The 22,500-nt window shown below is 43.9% G+C and overlaps 1 protein-coding gene across 1 annotated transcript in view; it reads right to left on the reverse strand.

Moving 5' to 3' along the window:
* Positions 1-22,500, reverse strand: part of plod3 (procollagen-lysine, 2-oxoglutarate 5-dioxygenase 3) — a 59,327-nt gene that overhangs the window by 26,284 nt on the left and 10,543 nt on the right. The window contains exons 5-7 of the mRNA XM_045701714.1: positions 21,636-21,748; positions 18,478-18,541; positions 17,896-17,993 (exon numbers count right to left, since the gene is read on the reverse strand). Coding sequence (XP_045557670.1) covers positions 17,896-17,993; positions 18,478-18,541; positions 21,636-21,748 — 275 coding nt within the window. The remainder of the gene's footprint in view (positions 1-17,895; positions 17,994-18,477; positions 18,542-21,635; positions 21,749-22,500) is intronic.

A 22,500-nucleotide genomic window follows, 5' to 3' on the forward strand; every position in this document is an offset into this window, starting at 1 on the left:
CCTAATATAACCAGTCCTCTGTCTGTCTGTCTCTAACCCTAATATAACCAGTCCTCTGTCTGTCTGTCTCTAACCCTAATATAACCAGTCCTCTGTCTGTCTGTCTCTAACCCTAATATAACCAGTCCTCTGTCTGTCTGTCTCTAACCCTAATATAACCAGTCCTCTGTCTGTCTCTAACCCTAATATAACCAGTCCTCTGTCTGTCTGTCTCTAACCCTAATATAACCAGTCCTCTGTCTGTCTGTCTCTAACCCTAATATAACCAGTCCTCTGTCTGTCTGTCTCTAACCCTAATATAACCAGTCCTCTGTCTGTCTGTCTCTAACCCTAATATAACCAGTCCTCTGTCTGTCTGTCTCTAACCCTAATATAACCAGTCCTCTGTCTGTCTGTCTCTAACCCTAATATAACCAGTCCTCTGTCTGTCTGTCTCTAACCCTAATATAACCAGTCCTCTGTCTGTCTGTCTCTAACCCTAATATAACCAGTCCTCTGTCTGTCTGTCTCTAACCCTAATATAACCAGTCCTCTGTCTGTCTGTCTCTAACCCTAATATAACCAGTCCTCTGTCTGTCTGTCTCTAACCCTAATATAACCAGTCCTCTGTCTGTCTGTCTCTAACCCTAATATAACCAGTCCTCTGTCTGTCTGTCTCTAACCCTAATATAACCAGTCCTCTGTCTGTCTGTCTCTAACCCTAATATAACCAGTCCTCTGTCTGTCTGTCTCTAACCCTAATATAACCAGTCCTCTGTCTGTCTGTCTCTAACCCTAATATAACCAGTCCTCTGTCTGTCTGTCTCTAACCCTAATATAACCAGTCCTCTGTCTGTCTGTCTCTAACCCTAATATAACCAGTCCTCTGTCTGTCTGTCTCTAACCCTAATATAACCAGTCCTCTGTCTGTCTGTCTCTAACCCTAATATAACCAGTCCTCTGTCTGTCTGTCTCTAACCCTAATATAACCAGTCCTCTGTCTGTCTGTCTCTAACCCTAATATAACCAGTCCTCTGTCTGTCTGTCTCTAACCCTAATATAACCAGTCCTCTGTCTGTCTGTCTCTAACCCTAATATAACCAGTCCTCTGTCTGTCTGTCTCTAACCCTAATATAACCAGTCCTCTGTCTGTCTGTCTCTAACCCTAATATAACCAGTCCTCTGTCTGTCTGTCTCTAACCCTAATATAACCAGTCCTCTGTCTGTCTGTCTCTAACCCTAATATAACCAGTCCTCTGTCTGTCTGTCTCTAACCCTAATATAACCAGTCCTCTGTCTGTCTGTCTCTAACCCTAATATAACCAGTCCTCTGTCTGTCTGTCTCTAACCCTAATATAACCAGTCCTCTGTCTGTCTGTCTCTAACCCTAATATAACCAGTCCTCTGTCTGTCTGTCTCTAACCCTAATATAACCAGTCCTCTGTCTGTCTGTCTCTAACCCTAATATAACCAGTCCTCTGCTCTGTCTGTCTGTCTCTAACCCTAATATAACCAGTCCTCTGTCTGTCTGTCTCTAACCCTAATATAACCAGTCCTCTGTCTGTCTGTCTCTAACCCTAATATAACCAGTCCTCTGTCTGTCTGTCTCTAACCCTAATATAACCAGTCCTCTGTCTGTCTGTCTCTAACCCTAATATAACCAGTCCTCTGTCTGTCTGTCTCTAACCCTAATATAACCAGTCCTCTGTCTGTCTGTCTCTAACCCTAATATAACCAGTCCTCTGTCTGTCTGTCTCTAACCCTAATATAACCAGTCCTCTGTCTGTCTGTCTCTAACCCTAATATAACCAGTCCTCTGTCTGTCTGTCTCTAACCCTAATATAACCAGTCCTCTGTCTGTCTGTCTCTAACCCTAATATAACCAGTCCTCTGTCTGTCTGTCTCTAACCCTAATATAACCAGTCCTCTGTCTGTCTGTCTCTAACCCTAATATAACCAGTCCTCTGTCTGTCTGTCTGTCTGTCTGTCTCTAACCCTAATATAACCAGTCCTCTGTCTGTCTGTCTCTAACCCTAATATAACCAGTCCTCTGTCTGTCTGTCTCTAACCCTAATATAACCAGTCCTCTGTCTGTCTGTCTCTAACCCTAATATAACCAGTCCTCTGTCTGTCTGTCTCTAACCCTAATATAACCAGTCCTCTGTCTGTCTGTCTCTAACCCTAATATAACCAGTCCTCTGTCTGTCTGTCTCTAACCCTAATATAACCAGTCCTCTGTCTGTCTGTCTCTAACCCTAATATAACCAGTCCTCTGTCTGTCTGTCTCTAACCCTAATATAACCAGTCCTCTGTCTGTCTGTCTCTAACCCTAATATAACCAGTCCTCTGTCTGTCTGTCTCTAACCCTAATATAACCAGTCCTCTGTCTGTCTGTCTCTAACCCTAATATAACCAGTCCTCTGTCTGTCTGTCTCTAACCCTAATATAACCAGTCCTCTGTCTGTCTGTCTCTAACCCTAATATAACCAGTCCTCTGTCTGTCTGTCTCTAACCCTAATATAACCAGTCCTCTGTCTGTCTGTCTCTAACCCTAATATAACCAGTCCTCTGTCTGTCTGTCTCTAACCCTAATATAACCAGTCCTCTGTCTGTCTGTCTCTAACCCTAATATAACCAGTCCTCTGTCTGTCTGTCTCTAACCCTAATATAACCAGTCCTCTGTCTGTCTGTCTCTAACCCTAATATAACCAGTCCTCTGTCTGTCTGTCTCTAACCCTAATATAACCAGTCCTCTGTCTGTCTGTCTCTAACCCTAATATAACCAGTCCTCTGTCTGTCTGTCTCTAACCCTAATATAACCAGTCCTCTGTCTGTCTGTCTCTAACCCTAATATAACCAGTCCTCTGTCTGTCTGTCTCTAACCCTAATATAACCAGTCCTCTGTCTGTCTGTCTCTAACCCTAATATAACCAGTCCTCTGTCTGTCTGTCTCTAACCCTAATATAACCAGTCCTCTGTCTGTCTGTCTCTAACCCTAATATAACCAGTCCTCTGTCTGTCTGTCTCTAACCCTAATATAACCAGTCCTCTGTCTGTCTGTCTCTAACCCTAATATAACCAGTCCTCTGTCTGTCTGTCTCTAACCCTAATATAACCAGTCCTCTGTCTGTCTGTCTCTAACCCTAATATAACCAGTCCTCTGTCTGTCTGTCTCTAACCCTAATATAACCAGTCCTCTGTCTGTCTGTCTCTAACCCTAATATAACCAGTCCTCTGTCTGTCTGTCTCTAACCCTAATATAACCAGTCCTCTGTCTGTCTGTCTCTAACCCTAATATAACCAGTCCTCTGTCTGTCTGTCTCTAACCCTAATATAACCAGTCCTCTGTCTGTCTGTCTCTAACCCTAATATAACCAGTCCTCTGTCTGTCTGTCTCTAACCCTAATATAACCAGTCCTCTGTCTGTCTGTCTCTAACCCTAATATAACCAGTCCTCTGTCTGTCTGTCTCTAACCCTAATATAACCAGTCCTCTGTCTGTCTGTCTCTAACCCTAATATAACCAGTCCCTGTCTGTCTGTCTCTAACCCTAATATAACCAGTCCTCTGTCTGTCTGTCTCTAACCCTAATATAACCAGTCCTCTGTCTGTCTGTCTCTAACCCTAATATAACCAGTCCTCTGTCTGTCTGTCTCTAACCCTAATATAACCAGTCCTCTGTCTGTCTGTCTCTAACCCTAATATAACCAGTCCTCTGTCTGTCTGTCTCTAACCCTAATATAACCAGTCCTCTGTCTGTCTGTCTCTAACCCTAATATAACCAGTCCTCTGTCTGTCTGTCTCTAACCCTAATATAACCAGTCCTCTGTCTGTCTGTCTCTAACCCTAATATAACCAGTCCTCTGTCTGTCTGTCTCTAACCCTAATATAACCAGTCCTCTGTCTGTCTGTCTCTAACCCTAATATAACCAGTCCTCTGTCTGTCTGTCTCTAACCCTAATATAACCAGTCCTCTGTCTGTCTGTCTCTAACCCTAATATAACCAGTCCTCTGTCTGTCTGTCTCTAACCCTAATATAACCAGTCCTTGTCTGTCTGTCTCTAACCCTAATATAACCAGTCCTCTGTCTGTCTGTCTCTAACCCTAATATAACCAGTCCTCTGTCTGTCTGTCTCTAACCCTAATATAACCAGTCCTCTGTCTGTCTGTCTCTAACCCTAATATAACCAGTCCTCTGTCTGTCTGTCTCTAACCCTAATATAACCAGTCCTCTGTCTGTCTGTCTCTAACCCTAATATAACCAGTCCTCTGTCTGTCTGTCTCTAACCCTAATATAACCAGTCCTCTGTCTGTCTGTCTCTAACCCTAATATAACCAGTCCTCTGTCTGTCTGTCTCTAACCCTAATATAACCAGTCCTCTGTCTGTCTGTCTCTAACCCTAATATAACCAGTCCTCTGTCTGTCTGTCTCTAACCCTAATATAACCAGTCCTCTGTCTGTCTGTCTCTAACCCTAATATAACCAGTCCTCTGTCTGTCTGTCTCTAACCCTAATATAACCAGTCCTCTGTCTGTCTGTCTCTAACCCTAATATAACCAGTCCTCTGTCTGTCTGTCTCTAACCCTAATATAACCAGTCCTCTGTCTGTCTGTCTCTAACCCTAATATAACCAGTCCTCTGTCTGTCTCTAACCCTAATATAACCAGTCCTCTGTCTGTCTGTCTCTAACCCTAATATAACCAGTCCTCTGTCTGTCTGTCTCTAACCCTAATATAACCAGTCCTCTGTCTGTCTGTCTCTAACCCTAATATAACCAGTCCTCTGTCTGTCTGTCTCTAACCCTAATATAACCAGTCCTCTGTCTGTCTGTCTCTAACCCTAATATAACCAGTCCTCTGTCTGTCTGTCTCTAACCCTAATATAACCAGTCCTCTGTCTGTCTGTCTCTAACCCTAATATAACCAGTCCTCTGTCTGTCTGTCTCTAACCCTAATATAACCAGTCCTCTGTCTGTCTGTCTCTAACCCTAATATAACCAGTCCTCTGTCTGTCTGTCTCTAACCCTAATATAACCAGTCCTCTGTCTGTCTGTCTCTAACCCTAATATAACCAGTCCTCTGTCTGTCTGTCTCTAACCCTAATATAACCAGTCCTCTGTCTGTCTGTCTCTAACCCTAATATAACCAGTCCTCTGTCTGTCTGTCTCTAACCCTAATATAACCAGTCCTCTGTCTGTCTGTCTCTAACCCTAATATAACCAGTCCTCTGTCTGTCTGTCTCTAACCCTAATATAACCAGTCCTCTGTCTGTCTGTCTCTAACCCTAATATAACCAGTCCTCTGTCTGTCTGTCTCTAACCCTAATATAACCAGTCCTCTGTCTGTCTGTCTCTAACCCTAATATAACCAGTCCTCTGTCTGTCTGTCTCTAACCCTAATATAACCAGTCCTCTGTCTGTCTGTCTCTAACCCTAATATAACCAGTCCTCTGTCTGTCTGTCTAACCCTAATATAACCAGTCCCTGTCTGTCTGTCTCTAACCCTAATATAACCAGTCCTCTGTCTGTCTGTCTCTAACCCTAATATAACCAGTCCTCTGTCTGTCTGTCTCTAACCCTAATATAACCAGTCCTCTGTCTGTCTGTCTCTAACCCTAATATAACCAGTCCTCTGTCTGTCTGTCTCTAACCCTAATATAACCAGTCCTCTGTCTGTCTGTCTCTAACCCTAATATAACCAGTCCTCTGTCTGTCTGTCTCTAACCCTAATATAACCAGTCCTCTGTCTGTCTGTCTCTAACCCTAATATAACCAGTCCTCTGTCTGTCTGTCTCTAACCCTAATATAACCAGTCCTCTGTCTGTCTGTCTCTAACCCTAATATAACCAGTCCTCTGTCTGTCTGTCTCTAACCCTAATATAACCAGTCCTCTGTCTGTCTGTCTCTAACCCTAATATAACCAGTCCTCTGTCTGTCTGTCTCTAACCCTAATATAACCAGTCCTCTGTCTGTCTGTCTCTAACCCTAATATAACCAGTCCTCTGTCTGTCTGTCTCTAACCCTAATATAACCAGTCCTCTGTCTGTCTGTCTCTAACCCTAATATAACCAGTCCTCTGTCTGTCTGTCTCTAACCCTAATATAACCAGTCCTCTGTCTGTCTGTCTCTAACCCTAATATAACCAGTCCTCTGTCTGTCTGTCTCTAACCCTAATATAACCAGTCCTCTGTCTGTCTGTCTCTAACCCTAATATAACCAGTCCTCTGTCTGTCTGTCTCTAACCCTAATATAACCAGTCCTGTCTGTCTGTCTCTAACCCTAATATAACCAGTCCTCTGTCTGTCTGTCTCTAACCCTAATATAACCAGTCCTCTGTCTGTCTGTCTCTAACCCTAATATAACCAGTCCTCTGTCTGTCTGTCTCTAACCCTAATATAACCAGTCCTCTGTCTGTCTGTCTCTAACCCTAATATAACCAGTCCTCTGTCTGTCTGTCTCTAACCCTAATATAACCAGTCCTCTGTCTGTCTGTCTCTAACCCTAATATAACCAGTCCTCTGTCTGTCTGTCTCTAACCCTAATATAACCAGTCCTCTGTCTGTCTGTCTCTAACCCTAATATAACCAGTCCTTGTCTGTCTGTCTCTAACCCTAATATAACCAGTCCTCTGTCTGTCTGTCTCTAACCCTAATATAACCAGTCCTCTGTCTGTCTGTCTCTAACCCTAATATAACCAGTCCTCTGTCTGTCTGTCTCTAACCCTAATATAACCAGTCCTCTGTCTGTCTGTCTCTAACCCTAATATAACCAGTCCTCTGTCTGTCTGTCTCTAACCCTAATATAACCAGTCCTCTGTCTGTCTGTCTCTAACCCTAATATAACCAGTCCTCTGTCTGTCTGTCTCTAACCCTAATATAACCAGTCCTCTGTCTGTCTGTCTCTAACCCTAATATAACCAGTCCTCTGTCTGTCTGTCTCTAACCCTAATATAACCAGTCCTCTGTCTGTCTGTCTCTAACCCTAATATAACCAGTCCTCTGTCTGTCTGTCTCTAACCCTAATATAACCAGTCCTCTGTCTGTCTGTCTCTAACCCTAATATAACCAGTCCTCTGTCTGTCTGTCTCTAACCCTAATATAACCAGTCCTCTGTCTGTCTGTCTCTAACCCTAATATAACCAGTCCTCTGTCTGTCTGTCTCTAACCCTAATATAACCAGTCCTCTGTCTGTCTGTCTCTAACCCTAATATAACCAGTCCTCTGTCTGTCTGTCTCTAACCCTAATATAACCAGTCCTCTGTCTGTCTGTCTCTAACCCTAATATAACCAGTCCTCTGTCTGTCTGTCTCTAACCCTAATATAACCAGTCCTCTGTCTGTCTGTCTCTAACCCTAATATAACCAGTCCTCTGTCTGTCTGTCTCTAACCCTAATATAACCAGTCCTCTGTCTGTCTGTCTCTAACCCTAATATAACCAGTCCTCTGTCTGTCTGTCTCTAACCCTAATATAACCAGTCCTCTGTCTGTCTGTCTCTAACCCTAATATAACCAGTCCTCTGTCTGTCTGTCTCTAACCCTAATATAACCAGTCCTCTGTCTGTCTCTAACCCTAATATAACCAGTCCTCTGTCTGTCTGTCTCTAACCCTAATATAACCAGTCCTCTGTCTGTCTGTCTCTAACCCTAATATAACCAGTCCTCTGTCTGTCTGTCTCTAACCCTAATATAACCAGTCCTCTGTCTGTCTGTCTCTAACCCTAATATAACCAGTCCTCTGTCTGTCTGTCTCTAACCCTAATATAACCAGTCCTCTGTCTGTCTGTCTCTAACCCTAATATAACCAGTCCTCTGTCTGTCTCTAACCCTAATATAACCAGTCCTCTGTCTGTCTGTCTCTAACCCTAATATAACCAGTCCTCTGTCTGTCTGTCTCTAACCCTAATATAACCAGTCCTCTGTCTGTCTGTCTCTAACCCTAATATAACCAGTCCTCTGTCTGTCTGTCTCTAACCCTAATATAACCAGTCCTCTGTCTGTCTGTCTCTAACCCTAATATAACCAGTCCTCTCTGTCTGTCTCTAACCCTAATATAACCAGTCCTCTGTCTGTCTGTCTCTAACCCTAATATAACCAGTCCTCTGTCTGTCTGTCTCTAACCCTAATATAACCAGTCCTCTGTCTGGTCTCTAACCCTAATATAACCAGTCCTCTGTCTGTCTGTCTCTAACCCTAATATAACCAGTCCTCTGTCTGTCTGTCTCTAACCCTAATATAACCAGTCCGTCTGTCTGTCTCTAACCCTAATATAACCAGTCCTCTGTCTGTCTGTCTCTAACCCTAATATAACCAGTCCTCTGTCTGTCTGTCTCTAACCCTAATATAACCAGTCCTCTGTCTGTCTGTCTCTAACCCTAATATAACCAGTCCTCTGTCTGTCTGTCTCTAACCCTAATATAACCAGTCCTCTGTCTGTCTGTCTCTAACCCTAATATAACCAGTCCTCTGTCTGTCTGTCTCTAACCCTAATATAACCAGTCCTCTGTCTGTCTGTCTCTAACCCTAATATAACCAGTCCTCTGTCTGTCTGTCTCTAACCCTAATATAACCAGTCCTCTGTCTGTCTGTCTCTAACCCTAATATAACCAGTCCTCTGTCTGTCTGTCTCTAACCCTAATATAACCAGTCCTCTGTCTGTCTGTCTCTAACCCTAATATAACCAGTCCTCTGTCTGTCTGTCTCTAACCCTAATATAACCAGTCCTCTGTCTGTCTGTCTCTAACCCTAATATAACCAGTCCTCTGTCTGTCTGTCTCTAACCCTAATATAACCAGTCCTCTGTCTGTCTGTCTCTAACCCTAATATAACCAGTCCTCTGTCTGTCTGTCTCTAACCCTAATATAACCAGTCCTCTGTCTGTCTCTAACCCTAATATAACCAGTCCTCTGTCTGTCTCTAACCCTAATATAACCAGTCCTCTGTCTGTCTGTCTCTAACCCTAATATAACCAGTCCTCTGTCTGTCTGTCTCTAACCCTAATATAACCAGTCCTCTGTCTGTCTGTCTCTAACCCTAATATAACCAGTCCTCTGTCTGTCTCTAACCCTAATATAACCAGTCCTCTGTCTGTCTGTCTCTAACCCTAATATAACCAGTCCTCTGTCTGTCTGTCTCTAACCCTAATATAACCAGTCCTCTGTCTGTCTCTAACCCTAATATAACCAGTCCTCTGTCTGTCTGTCTCTAACCCTAATATAACCAGTCCTCTGTCTGTCTGTCTCTAACCCTAATATAACCAGTCCTCTGTCTGTCTGTCTCTAACCCTAATATAACCAGTCCTCTGTCTGTCTGTCTCTAACCCTAATATAACCAGTCCTCTGTCTGTCTGTCTCTAACCCTAATATAACCAGTCCTCTGTCTGTCTGTCTCTAACCCTAATATAACCAGTCCTCTGTCTGTCTGTCTCTAACCCTAATATAACCAGTCCTCTGTCTGTCTGTCTCTAACCCTAATATAACCAGTCCTCTGTCTGTCTGTCTCTAACCCTAATATAACCAGTCCTCTGTCTGTCTGTCTCTAACCCTAATATAACCAGTCCTCTGTCTGTCTGTCTCTAACCCTAATATAACCAGTCCTCTGTCTGTCTGTCTCTAACCCTAATATAACCAGTCCTCTGTCTGTCTGTCTCTAACCCTAATATAACCAGTCCTCTGTCTGTCTGTCTCTAACCCTAATATAACCAGTCCTCTGTCTGTCTGTCTCTAACCCTAATATAACCAGTCCTCTGTCTGTCTCTAACCCTAATATAACCAGTCCTCTGTCTGTCTGTCTCTAACCCTAATATAACCAGTCCTCTGTCTGTCTGTCTCTAACCCTAATATAACCAGTCCTCTGTCTGTCTGTCTCTAACCCTAATATAACCAGTCCTCTGTCTGTCTGTCTCTAACCCTAATATAACCAGTCCTCTGTCTGTCTGTCTCTAACCCTAATATAACCAGTCCTCGTCCTCGTCTGTCTGTCTGTCTCTAACCCTAATATAACCAGTCCTCTGTCTGTCTGTCTCTAACCCTAATATAACCAGTCCTCTGTCTGTCTGTCTCTAACCCTAATATAACCAGTCCTCTGTCTGTCTCTAACCCTAATATAACCAGTCCTCTGTCTGTCTCTAACCCTAATATAACCAGTCCTCTGTCTGTCTGTCTCTAACCCTAATATAACCAGTCCTTCTGTCTGTCTCTAACCCTAATATAACCAGTCCTCTGGTCTGTCTGTCTCTAACCCTAATATAACCAGTCCTCTGTCTGTCTCTAACCCTAATATAACCAGTCCTCTGTCTGTCTGTCTCTAACCCTAATATAACCAGTCCTCTGTCTGTCTGTCTCTAACCCTAATATAACCAGTCCTCTGTCTGTCTGTCTCTAACCCTAATATAACCAGTCCTCTGTCTGTCTGTCTCTAACCCTAATATAACCAGTCCTCTGTCTGTCTGTCTCTAACCCTAATATAACCAGTCCTCTGTCTGTCTGTCTCTAACCCTAATATAACCAGTCCTCTGTCTGTCTCTAACCCTAATATAACCAGTCCTCTGTAAGGTCTAACTATTAACAATATTATTTGTGCGCACGGTACCAGAATGCTATGCTGCCGTTCTAGAATTTGATTGTTTGCATTTTGCAGATATTCTCTGCACCCCTCATTGCATCAAGACCGCAATTTCTCATCAAATGCAGTGAGTGTTGTGAGCCTGGTCGGGGTGGAGGATAATGGTGTTACGGCTCGGATAGGTTTTAGCCTGGTCGGGGTGGAGGATAATGGTGTTACGGCTCGGATAGGTTTTAGCCTGGTCGGGGTGGAGGATAATGGTGTTACGGCTCGGATAGGTTTTAGCCTGGTCGGGGTGGAGGATAATGGTGTTATGGCTCGGATAGGTTTTAGCCTGGTCGGGGTGGAGGATAATGGTGTTACGGCTCGGATAGGTTTTAGCCTGGTCGGGGTGGAGGATAATGGTGTTACGGCTCGGATAGGTTTTAGCCTGGTTGGGGTGGAGGATAATGAGAACAGGGTGGTGGATCAAGTCATGTAAGCAACAAAGGGAGGTAGTTTGTGCGGGTAATCAGCTATATTTCATGCAGAGACATTGGCATGAGTGAGGTGAATGTTCGCAGACACAATGTGTTATCATAAAATATGAAGCTAGACAGGATTAAGTAGGTTTATGCTTTGGCTTTATGCTTTCCTCTACGGGTTAATGTTAAGTGGGTGGACCAGTTATCGATCTCCTTCCAAAACGTGGGTAAAAGTATTACTGACTAAAATCCCCCTTAAAACGTTTTTCACCCAAATCTGGGAACACTTAATATTTTGTGCTATGGCTAGGATATGCAGTAGGCTTGTATTTGAGGAGATATTTTTTATTTTTTGGGGTGATTTGTCAAAAACTAAATGACTTGTCAAGTTATGTACTCCGGTTCTTGTATTCACTGTAACAAGCACATAGAATATTATACATAACCAATCAGAGCTGCAGTAGGCCTATATGCAAAAAGACCATGGCCATATATGGATCTGTGCCATTTACTTTGAACTGGACTGTGTTTAGAGCATGAGCGGTCGTGAGTAGATGAGCTTGTTTTGAGATCTGTAAGATGGCGCCGACAGACCCGGCAGCTCTGCTTCTAGCTCCTAAACAACTTTGCATTTTTTTTTGTGTTATTTCTTACATTATTAGCCCAGAATGGGTTTTTTTGCATTATTACATACATCCAGAAATAACTTCTGAATATCAGAGCGACGGTAACTCACCAGCGTTACGATCAAAAATACGACTTTCCTGAATAGGAACCTTTGTTTGTACCCCCCTGGGCAATTTAACTCGACCCAGAGGCTGATCCAAGACGCCGCCGACTCAGGATACCTGAACACCATCCACCGCTTCCGATTATATTACTCGCTAATGTTCAGTCCCTGGCCTGTTAGCTGTGAGACTGGTCTGTTAGCTGTGAGACTGGCCTGTTAGCTAATGTTCCGTCCCTGGACAATAAAGTAGACGAGCTCAGGGCGAGGATCTCCTTCCAGAGATACATCAGGGACTGTAACATACTGTTTCTCAGAATCATGGCTCTCTATGGATATACTGTCCTGGTCCATACAGCCAGCTGGGTTCCCAGTACATCACGCAGACAGGAATAAAGAACTCTCCGGGAAGAAGAAAGGCGGTGGATTATGTTTCATGATTATCTACTCATGGTGTGATTGTGACAACATACAGAATCTCAAGTCCTTTTGTTCACCTGACCTAGAATACCTCACAATCAAATGCCGACCGTATTACCTCCCAAGAGAATTCTCTTCGGTTATTGTCACAGCCGTGTATATTCCCTCAAGCCAATACCACGACGGCTGTGAAGGAACTACACTGGGCTTTGTGTAAACTGGAAACTACATATCCTGAGGCTGCATTTATGGTAGCTGGGGATTTTAACAAAGCAAATTTGATGAAAAGTTTTATCAACACACTGCCTTTAGTACTCGAGCCGCTAAAACTCTCGACCATGGTTACTCTCCCTTCCAGCATCGCTACAAGGCCCTCCCCCACCCTCCCTTCGGCAAATCAGATCACGACTCCATTCTGCTCCTCCCTTCCTATAGGCAGAAACTCAAACAGGAAGTATCCGTGCTAAGGTCTATTCAACGCTGGTCTGACCAATCGTAATCTACGCTTCAAGATTGTTTTGATCACGCGGACTGGGATATGTTCCAGGTAGCCTCCGAGAATAACATTGACTTATACACGATGACTGAGTTCATCAGGAAGTGTATAGGGGATGTTCTTCCCACTGTGACCATTAAAACCTACCCAAACCAAAAACTCGATGGCAGCATTCACACAAAACTGAAAGGGTGAAACACCCCATTTAACCACGGCAAGGTGACTGGGAATACGGTTGAATACAAACAGTGCAGTTATGCCCTCCTTAAGGCAATCAAAACAGGCAAAACGTCAGTACAGAGACAAAGTAGAGTCGCAATTCAACAGCTCAGGCACGAGACATATGTGGCAGGGACTACAGACAATCACAGATTACAAAGGGAAATCAGCCATGTCCCCGATGTCTTTCTTCCGGACAAGATAAACATCTTCTTGGAGGATAACACAGTGCCACCGACACGGCCCGTGGACTGTGGGCTCTCCTTCTCCGTGGCCGACGTGAGTAAGACATTTAAACGTGTTAACCCTCGCAAGGCTGCTGGCCCAGACGGCATCCCTAGCCGCGTCCTCAGAGCATGTCCAGACCAGCTGGCTTGTGTGTTTACGGACATATTCAATCTCTCCCTATCCCAGTCTGCTATCCCCACATGCTTCAAGTTGTCCATCATTGTTCCTGTATCAATGAAAGCAAAGATAACTGAGCTAAATGACTATCGCCCCGTAGCACTCACTTCTGTCATCATGAAGTGCTTTGAGAGACTAGTCAAGGATCATATCACCTCCACCTTACCTGACACCCTAGACCCACTTCAGTTTGCTTACCGCCCCAATAGATCCACAGACGACGCAATCGCCATCACACTGCCCTATCACATCTGGGACAAGAGGAATACATATGTAAGAATGCTGTTCCTCAACTACAGCTCAACACCATAGTACCCTCCAAGCACATCATTAAGCTCGGGACCCTGGGTCTGAACCCCACCCTGTGCAACTGGGTCCTGGACTTCCTGATGGGCCGCCCCCAGGTGGTGAAGGTAGGAAACAACATCTCCACCCCGCTGATCCTCAACACTGGGGCCCCACAAGGGTGCGTTCTCAGCCCCCTCCTGTACTCCCTGTTCACCCACGACTGCGTGGCCAGGCACGCCTCCAACTCAATCATCAAGTTTGCAGACGACACTACAGTGGTAGGACTGATTACCAACAATGACGAGACAGCCTACAGGGAGGAGGTGAGGGCCATGGAGGAGTGGTGCCAGGGAAATAACCTCTCTCTCAACAAAACGAAGGAGCTGATTGTGGACTTCAGGAAACAGCAGAGGGAGCACCCCCCCTATCCACATCGACGGGACAGTAGTGGAGAAGGTGAAAAACTTCAAGTTCCTTGGCGTACACATCACTGACAAACTGAAATGCTCCATCCACACAGACAGTGTGGTGAAGAAGGTGCAACAGCGCCTCTTCAACCTCTGGAGGCTAAAGAATTTTGGCTCGTCACCCAAAACCCTCACAAACTCTTACAGATGCACCATTGAGAGCATCCTGTCGGGCTGTATCACCGCCTGGTACGGCAACTGCACCGCCCGCATCCCCAGGGCTCTCCAGAGGGTAGTGAGGTCTGCACAACGCATCACCGGGGGCAAACTACCTGCCCTCCAGGACACCTACACCACCCGATGTCACAGGAAGGCCAAAAAGATCATCAAGGACAACAACCACCTGAGCCACTGCCTGTTCACCCCGCTATCATCCAGAAGGCGAGGTCAGTACAGGTGAATCAAAGCTGGGACCAAGAGACTGAAAAACAGCTTCTATCTCAAGGCCATCAGACTGTTAAATAGCCATCACTAGCCGACTACCACCTGGTTACTCAACCCTGCATCTTAGAGGCTGCTGCCCTACATCCTGACATTTAATCCTAGTAAAAATTCACTGTTTTAGGTCAGTTAGGATCACCACTTTATTTTAAGAATGTGAAATGTCAGAATAATAGTAGAGAGAATGATTTATTTCAGCTTTTATTTCTTTCATCACATTCCCAGTGGGATCAGAAGTTTACATGCACTCAATTAGTATTTGGTAGCATTGCCTTTAAATTGTTTAACTTGTGTTTACATACTGCTTTACTCATTTCATATGTATATACTGTATTCTACTGTTTTCTAGTCAATGCCACTCCGACATTGCTCTTCCTAATGTTTATATATTTCTTAGTTCCATTATTTCAGATTTGTGTTTATTGTTGTGAATTGTTAGATATTACTGCACTGTTGGAGCTGGGAACACAAGTATTTCACTACACACACATCTGTTAAATATGGACCAATAACCTGTTAAATATGGACCAATGACATCTGTTAAATATGGACCAATAACATCTGTTAAATATGGACCAATAACATCTGTTAAATATGGACCAATAACATCTGTTAAATATGGACCAATAACATCTGTTAAATATGGACCAATAACATCTGATAAATATGGACCAATAACATTGGATTTGTTTTGGAAGCGAGAGCTGCCTGTAGCCTCGTCACATTGTGCTCATATCCTTTACTAGTTAGTGAGTTATTAACCCAGTTATTAGATCATGTGTTCATATCCTTTACTAGTTAGTGAGTTATTAACCCAGATATTAGATCATGTGTTCATATCCTTTACTAGTTAGTGAGTTATTAACCCAGTTATTAGATCATGTGTTCATATCCTTTACTAATTAGTGAGTTATTAACCCAGTTATTAGATCATGTGTTCATATCCTTTACTAGTTAGTGAGTTATTAACCCAGTTATTAGATCATGTGTTCATATCCTTTACTAGTTAGTGAGTTATTAACCCAGTTATTAGATCATGTGTTCATATCCTTTACTAGTTAGTGAGTTATTAACCCAGATATTAGATCATGTGTTCATATCCTTTACTAGTTAGTGAGTTATTAACCCAGTTATAGATCATGTGTTCATATCCTTTACTAGTTAGAGTTATTAACCCAGTTATAGATCATGTAGTCAGCAATAGGGGAGTGATTGCTTCCTACAAAAGCATAAAACATGTACATGTCTAGACATCAAGTTAGTCCGGTAAAGAGCTTATTTTATGCTCAATGTTGAGACAGGATTGAGTATGTAGCAGATAGGCAGAGGGAAGCATAATTTGTCTGATTCTCTGTATAATAATGCTATGGGATAATAACTCTGAGTGGACGAAGGTTAATGTCCAGTCCTGCATGTGCTTTTCCAAAGTCTCACGGAATGTAACATTGAACACCGTTCATTGGCTGCTACAGGCTGAATGACAGAACAGCTATTTCCATGTTAAAATATTATGGGATGTATTTTCTCCATTGTTTCTGATGGTAGGCCTACATTATGATCAAATAGCCACAGTAGCCTACAGTACTTGACCACTGTCTGAAACTGGAACAAAGCGGGTACAGCCTCAGTGTTCACAGTAAACATAATTTTCACAGAGCTGAAATTAGAGGGAACATTGTAAACAAGTCTAGCTGTTAGGTTACTAACTTATGTTTTAGTTTTTAGATTTACAGGAATAAAGTTGAAGACCTTCATTTCCCATCAGGAAAAAAACACTGTTTAGATGCTTTTCAGAGACATTTGTTGCATCATTGGAACGTCAGCGACAGAACCAATCACATGGGATGGAATGTTCCAGGGACCATTCAGCAAGGACCAGCGACCGACACGTCAAAGGGTTAAAGTCTGTTCCACATATAGTCCATATATACTACATATACTATATATATACACACTACCCAACCCTCCATATATAGTCCACTACCCAACCCTCCATATATAGTCCACTACCCAACCCTCCATATATAGTCCACTACCCAACCCTCCATATATAGTCCACTACCCAACCCTCCATATATAGTCCACTACCCAACCCTCCATATATAGTCCACTACCCAACCCTCCATATATAGTCCACTACCCAACCCTCCATATATAGTCCACTACCCAACCCTCCATATATAGTCCACTACCCAACCCTACATATATAGTCCACTACCCAACCCTCCATATATAGTCCACTACCCAACCCTCCACATATAGTCCACTACCCAACCCTCCATATATAGTCCACTACCCAACCCTCCATATATAGTCCACTACCCAACCCTCCATATATAGTCCACTACCCAACCCTCCACATATAGTCCACTACCCAACCCTCCATATATAGTCCACTACCCAACCCTCCACATATAGTCCACTACCCAACCCTCCATATATAGTCCACTACCCAACCCTCCATATATAGTCCACTACCCAACCCTCCATATATAGTCCACTACCCAACCCTCCATATATAGTCCACTACCCAACCCTCCATATATAGTCCACTACCCAACCCTCCATATATAGTCCACTACCCAACCCTCCATATATAGTCCACTACCCAACCCTCCATATATAGTCCACTACCCAACCCTCCATATATAGTCCACTACCCAACCCTCCATATATAGTCCACTACCCAACCCTCCATATATAGTCCACTACCCAACCCTCCATATATAGTCCACTACCCAACCCTCCACATATAGTCCACTACCCAACCCTCCATATATAGTCCACTACCCAACCCTCCATATATAGTCCACTACCCAACCCTCCATATATAGTCCACTACCCAACCCTCCACATATAGTCCACTACCCAACCCTCCATATATAGTCCACTACCCAACCCTCCATATATAGTCCACTACCCAACCCTCCATATATAGTCCACTACCCAACCCTCCATATATAGTCCACTACCCAACCCTCCATATATAGTCCACTACCCAACCCTCCATATATAGTCCACTACCCAACCCTCCATATATAGTCCACTACCCAACCCTCCATATATAGTCCACTACCCAACCCTCCATATATAGTCCACTACCCAACCCTCCATATATAGTCCACTACCCAACCCTCCACATATAGTCCACTACCCAACCCTCCATATATAGTCCACTACCCAACCCTCCATATATAGTCCACTACCCAACCCTCCATATATAGTCCACTACCCAACCCTCCATATATAGTCCACTACCCAACCCTCCATATATAGTCCACTACCCAACCCTCCATATATAGTCCACTACCCAACCCTCCATATATAGTCCACTACCCAACCCTCCATATATAGTCCACTACCCAACCCTCCATATATAGTCCACTACCCAGTTTGACCCAAAAATTCTGATGCTGTGTCGGGATTGGTTACCTTGGTGGGTCCGTTGCCATGGATAATAACAGGAAGTGTGTCATAGGCCACGTTCCTCGCACGGACACGAGCCTTCTCAAACTTCAGCACCACCTCCTCTGTGTGTGTATTTAGGTGTGTGTGTTTAGGGGTGTGTGTGTGTGTGTTTAGGGGTGTGTGTGTGTGTTTAGGTATGTGTGTGTGTTTAGGTGTGTGTGTGTGTTTAGGTGTGTGTGTTTAGGTGTGTGTGTGTGTTTAGGTGTGTGTGTGTAGGTATGTGTGTGTGTTTAGGTGTGTGTGTAGGTAGGTGTGTGTGTGTAGGTATGTGTGTGTGTTTAGGTGTGTGTGTGTGTGTGTGTGTGTGTTTAGGTGTGTGTGTGTGGGGAGAAAATAACATGTAGGTTAAGCTCACTTCAGACACAGAGAAGATGGAGGCAGAATTGTGTGTGTGTGTGTGTGTGTGTGTGTGTGTGTGTGTGTGTGTGTGTGTGTGTGTGTGTGTGTGTGTGTGTGTGTGTGTGTGTGTGTGTGTGTGTGTGTGTGTGTGTGTGTGTGTGTGTGTGTGTGTGTGTGTGTGTGTGTGTGTGTGTGTGTCTCCCTCACCAATGGCTCCGTTGAGGTTCTGGAAGATTCTAGAGCGATGGTCCAGAGTCATGTTGTACTTGGTCTGAAAAATAACATTACCACAACAACAACTTTACTAAAACATTACAACAATGTTACCTCAACGTACCGGTTCTCAATAAAGGTTAAATAAAGGTTAAATAAACAAATACAAATTGAGATTAAACATTACTGTCCAGTTATATACTACATGACCAAAAGTATGTGGACACCTGCTATTATCTAACATTAGGTAGAAACACTACATGACCAAAAGTATGTGGACACCTGCTATTATCTAACATTAGGTAGAAACACTACATGACCAAAAGTATGTGGACACCTGCTATTATCTAACATTAGGTAGAAACACTACATGACCAAAAGTATGTGGACACCTGCTATTATCTAACATTAGGTAAATACACTACATGACCAAAAGTATATGGACACATGCTCATCTCATTTCAAAATCATGGGTATTAATATGGACTTGGTCCCCCCTTTGGTGCTATAACAGCCTCCACTCTTCTGGGAAGTCATTAATATGGAGTTGGTCCCCCCTTTGCTGCTATAACAGCCTCCTCTCTTCAGGGAAGTCATTAATATGGAGTTGGTCCCCCCTTTGCTGCTATAACAGCCTCCACTCTTCTGGGAAGTCATTAATATGGAGTTGGTCCCCCCTTTGCTGCTATAACAGCCTCCACTCTTCAGGGAAGTCATTAATATGGAGTTGGTCCCCCTTTGCTGCTATAACAGCCTCCACTCTTCTGGGAAGTCATTAATATGGAGTTGGTCCCCCCTTTGCTGCTATAACAGCCTCCACTCTTCAGGGAAGTCATTAATATGGAGTTGGTCCCCCTTTGCTGCTATAACAGCCTCCACTCTTCAGGAAGTCATTAATATGGAGTTGGTCCCCCTTTGCTGCTATAACAGCCTCCACTCTTCTGGGAAGGCATTAATATGGAGTTGGTCCCCCCCTTTGTTGCTATAACAGCCTCCACTCTTCAGGGAAGTCATTAATATGGAGTTGGTCCCCCTTTGCTGCTATAACAGCCTCCACTCTTCAGGAAGTCATTAATATGGAGTTGGTCCCCCCTTTGCTGCTATAACAGCCTCCACTCTTCAGGGAAGTCATTAATATGGAGTTGGTCCCCCTTTGCTGCTATAACAGCCTCCTCTCTTCAGGGAAGTCATTAATATGGAGTTGGTCCCCCTTTGCTGCTATAACAGCCTCCACTCTTCAGGGAAGTCATTAATATGGAGTTGGTCCCCCCTTTGCTGCTATAACAGCCTCCACTCTTCTGGGAAGTCATTAATATGGAGTTGGTCCCCCTTTGCTGCTATAACAGCCTCCACTCTTCTGGGAAGTCATTAATATGGAGTTGGTCCCCCTTTGCTGCTATAACAGCCTCCACTCTTCAGGGAAGTCATTAATATGGAGTTGGTCCCCCTTTGCTGCTATAACAGCCTCCACTCTTCAGGGAAGTCATTAATATGGAGTTGGTCCCCCCTTTGCTGCTATAACAGCCTCCACTCTTCAGGAAGTCATTAATATGGAGTTGGTCCCCCCTTTGCTGCTATAACAGCCTCCACTCTTCTGGGAAGGCATTAATATGGAGTTGGTCCCCCCCTTTGTTGCTATAACAGCCTCCACTCTTCAGGGAAGTCATTAATATGGAGTTGGTCCCCCCTTTGCTGCTATAACAGCCTCCACTCTTCAGGAAGTCATTAATATGGAGTTGGTCCCCCCTTTGCTGCTATAACAGCCTCCACTCTTCAGGGAAGTCATTAATATGGAGTTGGTCCCCCCCTTTGCTGCTATAACAGCCTCCACTCTTCAGGAAGTCATTAATATGGAGTTGGTCCCCCCCTTTGCTGCTATAACAGCCTCCACTCTTCTGGGAAGGCATTAATATGGAGTTGGTCCCCCCTTTGCTGCTATAACAGCCTCCACTCTTCTGGGAAGTCATTAATATGGAGTTGGTCCCCCCTTTGCTGCTATAACAGCCTCCACTCTTCAGGGAAGTCATTAATATGGAGTTGGTCCCCCCTTTGCTGCTATAACAGCCTCCACTCTTCAGGGAAGTCATTAATATGGAGTTGGTCCCCCCTTTGCTGCTATAACAGCCTCCACTCTTCTGGGAAGTCATTAATATGGAGTTGGTCCCCCCCTTTGCTGCTATAACAGCCTCCACTCTTCTGGGAAGGCTTTCCACTAGATTATGGAAAGTAGATCTTAGTGTGAGAGGTTAAAGGTCATACTAACCCGTTGAACTTTGTCCAGGTAGATCTTAGTGTGAGAGGTTAAAGGTCATACTAACCCATTGAACTTTGTCCAGGTAGATCTTAGTGTGAGAGGTTAAAGGTCATACTAACCCGTTGAACTTTGTCCAGGTAGATCTTAGTGTGAGAGGTTAAAGGTCATACTAACCCGTTGAACTTTGTCCAGGTAGATCTTAGTGTGAGAGGTTAAAGGTCATACTAACCCGTTGAACTTTGTCCAGGTAGATCTTAGTGTGAGAGGTTAAAGGTCATACTAACCCGTTGAACTTTGTCCAGGTAGATCTTAGTGTGGGAGGTTAAAGGTCATACTAACCCGTTGAACTTTGTCCAGGTAGATCTTAGTGTGAGAGGTTAAAGGTCATAGTAGATCTTAGTGTGAGAGGTTAAAGGTCATACTAACCCGTTGAACTTTGTCCAGGTAGATCTTAGTGTGAGAGGTTAAAGGTCATACTAACCCGTTGAACTTTGTCCAGGTAGATCTTAGTGTGAGAGGTTAAAGGTCATACTAACCCGTTGAACTTTGTCCAGGTAGATCTTAGTGTGAGAGGTTAAAGGTCATACTAACCCGTTGAACTTTGTCCAGGTAGATCTTAGTGTGAGAGGTTAAAGGTCATAGTAGATCTTAGTGTGAGAGGTTAAAGGTCATACTAACCCGTTGAACTTTGTCCAGGTAGATCTTAGTGTGAGAGGTTAAAGGTCATACTAACCCGTTGAACTTTGTCCAGGTAGATCTTAGTGTGAGAGGTTAAAGGTCATACTAACCCGTTGAACTTTGTCCAGGTAGATCTTAGTGTGAGAGGTTAAAGGTCATACTAACCCGTTGAACTTTGTCCAGGTAGATCTTAGTGTGAGAGGTTAAAGGTCATACTAACCCGTTGAACTTTGTCCAGGTAGATCTTAGTGTAGAAGAGTTGGTCATCATCGTTGTCTTTATGTTTCCACTGCTGAACGATCTCACTGAGCTCTGGAGCATAGCCTATAAACCCTTCACAGACAGACAGACCAGGGTTAATCTACTGCCAACTACAGCATAGCCTATAAACCCTTCACAGACAGACAGACCAGGGTTAATCTACTGCCAACTACAGCATAGCCTATAAACCCTTCACAGACAGACACAGCAGGGTTAGCTAACTACTGCCAACTACAGCATAGCCTATAAACCCTTCACAGACAGACACACCAGTGTGTAGTGGTGTGTAATGGTGTGTAGTGGTGTGTAGTAGTGTGTAGTGGTGTGTAGTAGTGTGTAGTAGTGTGTAGTAGTGTGTAGTGGTGTGTAGTAGTGTGTAGTGGTGTGTAGTAGTGTGTAGTAGTGTGTAGTGGTGTGTAGTAGTGTGTAGTAGTGTGTAGTGGTGTGTAGTAGTGTGTAGTAGTGTGTAGTGGTGTGTAGTAGTGTGTAGTGGTGTGTAGTGGTGTGTAGTGGTGTGTAGTAGTGTGTAGTGGTGTGTAGTGGTGTGTAATAGTGTGTAGTGGTGTGTAGTAGTGTGTAGTGGTGTGTAGTGGTGTGTAATAGTGTGTAGTGGTGTGTAGTGGTGTGTCGTGGTGTGTAGTGGTGTGTAGTAGTGTGTAGTAGTGTGTAGTGGTGTGTAGTGGTGTGTAGTAGTGTGTAGTGGTGTGTAGTAGTGTGTAGTGGTGTGTAGTAGTGTGAAGTAGTGTGTAATGATGTGTAGTAGTGTGTAGTGGTGTGTAGTAGTGTGTAGTGGTGTGTAGTGGTGTGTAGTAGTGTGTAATGGT

The sequence above is a fragment of the Salmo salar genome, chromosome ssa18, assembly GCF_905237065.1.
Source record: "Salmo salar chromosome ssa18, Ssal_v3.1, whole genome shotgun sequence".
NCBI classification, from domain to species: domain Eukaryota; kingdom Metazoa; phylum Chordata; class Actinopteri; order Salmoniformes; family Salmonidae; genus Salmo; species Salmo salar.